The 9855-nt window shown below is 50.6% G+C and overlaps 1 protein-coding gene across 1 annotated transcript; it reads right to left on the bottom strand.

The window, feature by feature from the left end:
• Positions 1-6624: 6624 nt before the first annotated feature.
• Positions 6625-8367, bottom strand: LOC122371036 (ubiquitin carboxyl-terminal hydrolase 37-like). Its single transcript, XM_043347126.1, has one exon. It carries the CDS (start codon positions 8365-8367, stop codon positions 6625-6627), a length of 1743 nt encoding a protein of 580 aa, XP_043203061.1.
• Positions 8368-9855: the final 1488 nt, after the last annotated feature.

The following is a 9855-nucleotide window of genomic DNA, read 5'->3' as shown; positions in this document are numbered from 1 at the left end:
ATATATTTTTAGGCTAGTTTTTGGAGCTGATTTCGAATTTAGCACCCAGTTGAACATTTACGAAGTAATTTTGGCGCCTTCGTACCATGTCACGAGGCTGTCAGTGGTGGTTGACACCTACTATGGACAGCTAGCAAGACGCCCTAGTTGCCCTGACCTGACCTGACCCGACCTGGCCTAAAAACATCAAGACATCATCGTAGATCAAAGCTAACATGAAATTCGTGATCAGCGCCCCGAAAAAAAACTCGTAACAACCTAACTCTCCAAAGTTTTACCAGGTCCCGATTTTCCCGACTTTTGAGTCACTTACCTGACCTGGAAGGTCAACCAATAACCTAACCCCGCCCTGTGCGTTTGCGGCTAGCAAAACACAAATAAGGGCGAGAGTTAAAGGGACCCTCCCACCTTAACATTAGTTTTGAGTTGAGATAGCCAAGTTTGCGGCCAGGCTCAGAAACCACCATTTATCCTGGTCGCAACCCCCGCAGCTTTATGGTGTTCAAGAAATTTCTTCCCTTTACTTGCAGGGTGGGACCAGCGTGGTCCCTATCTCTTAACCATTACGGGAATCTGATGACGTCATCAGGCTTTCGAACGTCCGTTAAATGTTTGACTAAAACGTTTTGTAGCACGCGGTGGTATATGCTGCTTTGCGCGCAACAAATGCCGCACTTTCAAATAAAGTCGCTAGGAACAGCGGAGATCCCAAAAAGTAAACAAAAGTAAAAGTCTAATATCTTGAAAACCGGTGAATATTTTTCGATGAAATTTGGTAGATATTCGTTTTTGCTCTTTCTGAACCGAGCGACATCACTTTCATGCCAATTCATTAACTTTTTTGAAGGTGGGAGGGTCCCTTTAACCCCGCAGGACCTGTTGTTTTCTACATACGCGCCGGCCGGGGGAGGGTTGGTACGACCCCCTCGTCGTTTTTCGCCCCTGATGTAGTTAGAGCGTCGCGGAAAAAACGAGCGTGTGTGCCGTTAGGAGACACAGCAACTAGTACCCGATTTTAAGGTCTCAGGTCAACCGGTGACCTCTGAGGTCAGGTCAAGTGACCCAAGACACGGGTTCGGTTTTTGATTAATAACTTCTTTAAAAAAAAAACAGTCGCAGAGCGCGATTTTAGCATCAACGTGCTCGCCTTACTCAGGCGCGTCGAATGGTATACTTTTTGTTCGGGTGAGGTCAACTTGAGGTGTTGACCTCGGGTCAAGGTCAGGTCAGAGACCCCTAGGTCGCAAAATTGGTCAAAGGAGGTCATGTTGCATATTATTCGATTCGGCACGTCTTCCTCAGTCCATTGGTGGCTTGACCGACTCGCTAGCTCCATTTGATCGGGAGTTATTGACGAAAAGCTCGTATGACCCTAGTAACGTCATAAATGACGTCACGCAACGTCAACAGACAACAATGCAAAATTGAAGCATCTAACCTTGCAAGGAGTGCATGAAATCACAATCCGTGTACTTGAGATAGTTTGAGATCGTTCCCGGCGCCAGAATAGCAGTTTTCATTTTTCTCAATTGACTTATAGTGGTGAGGTCACGTGACCGACCTGACCTCATGTGATCTTTAGGAAAAATCCTAGAGGTACAAGTTGTGAGACTTCTAGAAGATGCATGTACTGTAAGTTTCATCCCCCTGTAAAAGCTCCTCTGGGACTGAGGGCGTTGCGAAGTTGCGGCATCTGAGGACCGTCCACTTATGACGTCATAGGTCAGTAACCTGACCTGACCTGAAAATCTGGTTGGTGTCACAAGATTCGGCTTGAATCAAAGGTCAGGTATCCTAGTTTCAGCTCTCTGTTGCTCATGGCGTGTTCAGAGCTATCGCGAAAAAAAAAAAAACTAGGGGGGCGAGGATTAAGCTAGGCTGGGTTGGGCAAGTTTGGATCAAGTAGTAGGGGTCCCACCCGCACCACCTGTTTATAGCAGGTGTACCTAAACCACCAGCGACAGCTTCGTGGTAAGTTGCATTGGCACCACAACTATACGTACTTCTCAAATGTCTCAGCGAATGCTGGATTCGAAATAAGCTAAAAAAAAAATCCCTTAAAATCGTAAAATTTGAAACAGTCACCCGAAGTCACCAAACGTCAATGACCTTGACCTGGCCGACAACTGACAAGTCAACTTGAAACCCATCATGCAGATGCATAGGACAACCATCAGTTCACATGTTGGCACGTTTATATGTAATCACAATTTAAGTCTTGAAACGCAATTTTATGTGCGCTAACATAAACGGCAAATCATTTCGGTCTGCTATGGTCTCATAAATAAGATCAAAGGTCAAAGATCATTGGTTTCAGGATCATGAACTATATGGAGAATGTGTAACCAGTAACGTAGATAAGTTCGAGGACACTCAAAGTTGCGTCACGATCGGCCGCTTTTAGCGCGAGATAATCGCGAAAAAAACGAGGGGTTTTATCGGACCCGCACCCCTAAAAGTGTGAGGAATAACCCGCACACGGATAGCGACGGATATCCATCACACCTACCCCAGTAACTATATTTCCTACATGTACGCATATGCTAGCGATATAATGCAGCCAAAATTATCACAGTTACGTGCTTTGCCCCGGGCACCACATATACTCCTGAGCTGAATGTTCAAATTTTGTTCTCCTTTTCTTTTAAACTGAACTATATTGAACAAGATTTTCATTGGACAAGATTGTTGACGGCCCTCCTGTGAAACGAGACTCGATGAATTCTTAAACTCCCTAGTTATTTTGTAACAACCCTAGGTTCGTTGCATACTAACTAGGGAGGTTGCAACGACCCTAGTTTCGTTACAACGTCCCGGAACGAGCAGTTATTTTGTAACGTCCCTAGGGTCGTTGCAAACAAACTGATCGTTCAGGGAGGTTACAACCACCCTAGGGTCGTTGCAAACTAACTGAAATCGCATACTCCCTGTAACATATGCAAGGTACATAGATGACACTATCGGGGTGTGGACTCATTCTCATCAGGAGCTGCGAGCCTTCCTCGACTACATGAACTCCGTCCATCCGAGTATCAAGTTCACGATGGAGGACTCTTTCGATTCCGGTTTCATTCCGTATCTGGATACCCTCATATCGGTTGACAAGGACGGACAACTGTCGACAGAGCTTTTCATCAAGCCCAGCCACTCTGGAATCATCATTCATTACTCATCGGCACAGCCGATGACAACGAAGAAGGCTGTCATTAGAAGCGAGTTCTCAGTCTGATTCGTGTATGTAACATGTTTCCTAACCCTACATTAAAGAAAAAACGCGGTGGCGTGATTCCTATATATGCGTGCAACGAGGTCTTGAACTGCCTGATGCTGTGTTCTGTCCGCATGGTGTCAGGCAGTTCGTTCCATGTTCTGGTCGTAGCTGGGACGAGAGACCTTGCATACGACGCGGAACGAGCCGCTGGAATAGTGCGTTTGTTGTATTGCGTACAGCGTAATTGTCGTGTTAGCGCCGAATTTATTGTTGCTGGTATTATATCTTTTATGTAAATGGGCACTCGTTCGTCGACGATAATCTTATGATAGAGTTTCAGCCTGTGGGTGCGGCGCCTATCTTGTAAGGTGGTCCAGCCAAGCTCAGTCCTTAGTCCGGAGGTGGGTGTCCGGCGGTGAGTGGCAGTGATGAGGCGTGCTGCCCTGTTCTGCGCCTTCTCCAGTCGTGATTTGTCAAATATTGTTATATGACAATCATATATGGTATCACAGTAGTCGAGGTGAGGACGCACGTACATTTGATATATATTCAACAATATCTGTCTGGGAATCAAGGGTGCGATTGGAAATAGAGGACTCAGCGTGCGATTGAATTTTAACAGGACATTATCTACATGTGACTTGAACCTTAGGTCGGTAGAAATCGTTACGCCAAGATGCTTATGGGAATCTCGAACGGGAATTCCTACGCCACCAAAAACCAGGGTGGGAATTTTACCGTTATTTTTCGTGAAAGTCTGCTGAGTAATCTTCGTTGCGTTAAAGGTTACAATCCAATTATCTCCGTAGTGACTGATGCGTTCCAAGTCACGTTGCAGTGATCGTTGAACTTCGTTAACGTTGTCGGCATTGTGACTGGCATACAGTGAGCTGTCATCAGCAAAAAACAGCATTTCATTGTCGGTGATGCTACTAAGTCCGTTTAAATACAGGATGGCCAGAAGCGGGCCGAGAACAGATCCTTGCGGCACTCCTGCGAATAGTGTGCGCTAGGTGGATATGGCCTCCCCTACCTGAACTGATTGCTTCCTATCATGAAGGTAAGATTTAAGCCAATCGAGATTTGTGCCTCGTATTCCAAACTCAGCGTCACATTTTGCAACTACAGGGTGTCCCATAAGTTCCTTCTCACCTAAATTTTTCTTTTAGAGGCTCTCTTATTTAAAGCCACGCTTAATTTATTTTGTAACTGAGCTTTTGGGGTTGCCATGGCAACTGTGAATGTGCTCCACGGTAAATAATTCGTCTAGACAAAATATTTTTTGCCAGAGAGTTCACTTCCTTTGGAGACGGCTTACGCCGCAACATAGAGGTCTCTGATACGGGAACGTCTCGGTATTTAGACCGCACTGGGCCATTCACGACGGTTGAGGGTGATTGGGGCCATCCAGTATGTAGCCAATGTCTGTCGCTAACTGGACGCACAGTCAACAAGTGACGCCGATGATTTGTCGGGAGTCAATCGCTGCAAGTTTATGCTCTTTTTTTGTCAGCTTTCACGAGTGAGCCATGTGGCCAAAACTGTGTGGCGCCAAAATGGCCGTCAAAAAGGTCTTAGCGTTAGAAAGTTGGTAAACAGACTTTTCAGGATGCATTACCAGCTGTTTAAGAGTATCATTTCGGGGTACCTAACTCAAGGTCACTTAAGCTCTACTTACTGGAGGGCTCAAAACAGTCAAAAACGTCTTAAAATGGCCAAACATGTGTTTCGTTATGCCTGAGGCAAAAAAAAACTGGAGGGCCGATAACATCAATGTGGTCATCTGGACTACCTAGTCCGTGCTCGAGATAAAACACCCGTCCAAACCCCAAAACGGTCCCATATGGGCGACGGAAAAGGCCTTTGTGTCATCCAGCTTTATTCCTATGCATAAGGCCAGGGTCACGGTAATGTGGAGTAATATGCGTCCAGACACTGATCACGTTGCGATTGATGCTCCAGAAACAGTCTTGGGACGCAGAATGCTTCTCCAAGAAGATCTAGGAGGAGTTTCAGCTTTCTAGCTTAACTCAAACCGCAAGTATGACCACATTTTTTTAGAAGAAAATGGCATCCGGGAGGTCGTAGGCCCATCTTCAAGCAAGACAGTGCATCAGTGCAGAGGTCAAGCAAAGCATAAAAGCAGTGCCAGGAGACTGTGATAGGCGTGTGTGGCAAGATCACATCCCAGGCAACTCATCGGATCCAAATTTCCTAAAAATGTGTTGGGAATATTGAAATCGAGGCTCGTCGAAGCGAAGCGGTGTTCCAGCATTGAGGAGCTCACGGCGCATGCCAAGTCAGTCTGGGCTAACTTCAAGCCTGCTATGCTGCCAAACATGCCGGTTGGCATGTCGCAGCATGTCATCACGTGTTTGCCTATGAAATGGGGAGCACATTGAGGGGTTATAAACATATCAAAACGCAATGTACTATGTTTTACATGCAAATAAAAGGTGAGAACGAACTTATGGGACACCCTGTAGTCCTTCGTGCCATATCTTTTCGAAATATCTTGATATATATGTCCAAGTATATGATGGTGTAATCATTTCCGGAGTCAATGGATTTGTAAAGTTTGTCGGTGAGGTATGTTAGCTGGAGTTCCGTGTTGTGGCCTGGGCGGTAACCACTTTGTTTTTGTGTTATGAGGGCATTGTTTTGATTGATCGTATATTTGGGCGAATACGAGCTTTTCGAAGATTTTTGAGAGACAAGGTAGTAAACTGATTGGCCGATGCGATGCAGCTTCTGATGGAGAGCCCCTTCCCTTATAGATAGGTTTGACAGTTGCCAACTTCCACTGCGTTGGAAATTTTCCTTCGCAAAGTGATTTGTTAAAGATGTTAGCTAATGGCTCGGCAGTATACGCGGCGGTCATTTTAATTAGTTTTACGGGAAGTGCATCAGATCCGCAGGCTTTAGATGAATCCAAACTGTTTATTGTATGCAAAACCGATCTGGGCGTGATAGGAGTGAAGTGAAATTCCAGTGTTGTTCTGGTGTGACTCGATTTATAAGTCCCAAGTGACTGCAGGTGATGGTCTTTGACGTTTATCTTTGTTTGGGAGCAGAAGTATGAATTTAGAGCTTCGGCTTTTTCGTGATCTTCGCTAATAATCTCATCTCCGTCTATTAGAGGAGCCAGAGACGTCTTTTGCTTGAAACCCGTGATACTTTTAAGAATTTTATGATATTTATGTGGACTTTTCCTACTTTCCAGTAGTAAATTGACATTTTTTTTAACGCGTGCTTTTTATTTACACGTAAGATCCATTACAATATTGCATCGCAGGATTTTTTTCCACAAACGCGATTTACACGCACGCACACGCACACAAGGACACATACACCCATACACACGGAGGAGGTCGGGGCCGTTCCGCAGCCGGTGCCGCTCCCTGACGCGGCGGTCACAGCGCCCCGCCGGCTTCCTCCACACTGACCACTTGGTCGCAAAGGTCTTTGTGCAGGTAGAAGAAGATGTAGCCGTTCCTCTGGTGTCCGGCCTCGCCCAGAACGTCGGCCTCGTCCACACAGCTGACGCGCCGATCGTCGTAGTGGAACCACCTGTCCCTGCCGACGCTGTACACATCCGACACGTAGTGCCCAGAGTGCGTGGCGCTGCCGTAGTGGCTGACGACGCCCACCAGCCGGTAGGTAAAGTCGCCGGCCAGGTCCGCTGAGCGGGGAGACTGGCCGTCTTCCACGCAGAGCTCCGATAGGTGTGCCTGCTCCGAGGCGTCGGCCGGCGCTCCCTCCAGCGACCTCATGATGGCTTCCTGGAGCTCGCGGTCTTTGCTCTCGCAGGTCCGCGCCGGTTTGAACTTGGAGTCGGCGTCCAGCACCACCAGCTCGGCCTGCGCTGGCGGCGGCTGCGGCGGCTCGGCACCGGTCGCCGGTGACGGGGGACGCACCGGTGCCGCGGCTCCGGCCGACACCGGCGAGTCGGCGGCGGCGGACTCCGGCAAGCCGGCGGTGGCCGGCACTGGTGACAGTCCACGGGCGGCGGGCGGCGGCGACGGACTCGAGCTGGGCGCCTCAGACTCTTTGAAGTCGGATAGGATGCACAGGGCAGGCTTTGTGCACTTCCACTCTGGGGGCCGGGTGACGTCGTCCGCGACATGCTCGTTCAGCGAAAGGAGCTTGGGAATGCCGACGTTGGAGCAGATTTTCTTCGATTCCTCCCCAAGGAAGACGTACCGGTTAAGCTGGACTATCAGCGTCCTGGGCAGCTGGCTGATTTTGGTGGTGACGCGGCACTCGTCATGGCGGCAGTGCTGACAGAGCAGCTCACGCCGGTCAGGCCGCATGCACAGCCGCAGCGCGTCCTGCAGCGTGGGCGTCTCTGTGCCCTGGCGGCGCGGCACGCTGACAAACCAGCATATGTTCTCTTGCTGTTTCAGCACCGTTTCATGGCACTTGGTGCACATGTAGCTCTCGACGGTCTGATACTGAAAGTTGTCTCGCACAAGGTTATCGGTCGGCCGCCGCGCGTCGATTTCTTCCTTCATGGTGTCTAGCAGGCGCAGCAAGAACTCGTTGGCGTCCTGCATCTCGATGCCTCGGAACGCCGGATCGATGTCGGCGAACACGTCGCGAAGGTCGTTAAGATGGCTGGAGACTGATCTGCTGAGCCCCTTCTGACGGAGCACCATCAACTCCGCGACACCATGCAGTGTGCGGCAGAGGCTGTTCTCCCCTGGGCTCAGGTCGGAAATCAGCGACAGCATGTCGCTCAGGAACGGAGTCAGGCCCAGCAGAGATTGAAGCGTGGCGTTTTGATAGCACGAGTTGCCGTAGTTCGGCAGACCAATGCAGAGCGGGTCGCTGGCGCTCGTGTCCGACTCAAGCCGCCGGGTAGCCGTGATCAGCTGCGAGCCGGTGCTTTCCGTCTGCGTCCTCTTGCAGGGTGACTGTGGCGTCTGGCTGCTCTCGCCAGGGCCGTCGGTTGGCGGCATTCTGTCAGACGGCTGTAGCGCCTGCCCACACTCGCCAGCGCTGTCAGTCTGCGGCTTCCTGCCCTGCGGCAGCACCTGACTGCCCTCATCGAACTTGCCAGGCAGCAGTGGCGGACACACATGCTGGGTGATCTTGAAAGAAGAGCTACCGGCTTCGCTAGACTCCTCTTCACCTCCACGAAACGCGATGCTCATCTGCCGAGACGAAGATGTATCGCTCTCGCGCGCCGGTCGATGTACAGAGCGCCGCCGTGACAGAGATCGAACCGCAGGCCCTGGCACGAGCGGACCGCCATTCTGCGCCGTTACGACTCCGATAGCTGCACTAGACTTGTTCTTCTCCGCTTCTTTGCCTGCCATGTCTATTGGTGTCTTCGGCGAGGAATCGGAAAAGTCCGTTGTCTGCAAGACGCTAGCAGCATTGCCCCTAACGATGGCAAGGGCCAGCCGCTGCCACAGCCAAGCTGTCTCTCGATGATCCCCTGATATGGAGGCCATCCTTGCCCCGAGCTCTCGAATGAATATCTTTGTGGAAGGTCCACAGACTCCTGTTGTTTCAAAGGCAAGCGGTTCGAAGTGGAAGCGCTGTGCAAGGCCACTGTATTTCTTGCGCTTTCTGTCCTCTGCTTCACGGGCCGCTGATCCGGGGGAAACAGCTGCTGATAGAACGTGGCTCTCAGCAAACGTGTTCACGCAAGTAGCGTCCCAAGCTAGACACATGCCCCTGGCGAATGGAAAGACTGTTATGCCGTCTGGGCGTTTGCTGTCTCCGCGGTCTACACCTGTTGGCTCCAAGAGAGAGGGGATTCTTGCCGACAGCAATGCCCGCCTGATAATGTCGTTCAGCGCGGTATGTCTTGGATGTCTCCCAGCGCTGAACTTACAGGTGAGTGCGTGATAGCCGTTGCTGTCAGCCATTGAACCGCACCTACAGCAATGTGGGCGGCACACCTCGGCTCCCAGACGAAGGGCGATAGCGACTCGCAGGGTTTCCGGATCCAAAAGCGTGCCGATGGTTGCTGCAGGTACAGCATGCAGCCATGCCCCGCTTTCTGGGGCACAGGCACTCAGGAGCCTGGCGCGAACAAACTGGTTGGATTGCGAAAGCAGCGACTCTTGTTGTTTCTTGGCAAGCACTGTATCCCAGGTCTTTTGTTTTCGCGCTTCTTCTCCTTCGGGAGCACGCTCGCCCTCGGCTGCGTCTTCCCAGTCGGCAACAGCTTTTTCGCGCTCAGCTGTGGCGCTTGAGGTCATTGCAGAAGGCAGACAGGAAGATATGACCTGAAGGCACAAGTGGAGCGAAGCAACGTAGCTCGGTAGAGCGACGTCCACCAGCCGCCGGAGCCCGAGACCGCCGTACCTGGTTGGGAGAACGGCCTGCTGCCAGCTGGTTCCTGTCAGCCTGACGTTGCTGATACTGATCAGCGCTGATTGCAGGACTGCGTCCAGATTCTCAAGGAGCAAGACTTGCCGATAGAGAGGGGCGGCTCGCAGAAGATACTGCAGTTTGGGAAGCCATAGGCAGTTGCGAAGGAGGAAGATGGATGTGTGCGCGTCCAGGTGACGTAAACGCTCAATCATGTGACTGAGTTCTCCCTGCTTTTCTGTCATGACCGCCTCGGTGGCAGCTTCGCTGATAGGCGCCCCGAGAATGGTCTGCCCTTGTTCGCCGGTCACAGCTGC

The sequence above is a fragment of the Amphibalanus amphitrite genome, unplaced genomic scaffold (genome assembly GCF_019059575.1).
Source record: "Amphibalanus amphitrite isolate SeventyFive unplaced genomic scaffold, NRLGWU_Aamphi_draft 000004F_arrow, whole genome shotgun sequence".
Classification (NCBI taxonomy): Eukaryota; Metazoa; Arthropoda; class Thecostraca; order Balanomorpha; family Balanidae; genus Amphibalanus; species Amphibalanus amphitrite.
This window is presented reverse-complemented; position numbering and strand designations above follow the sequence as displayed.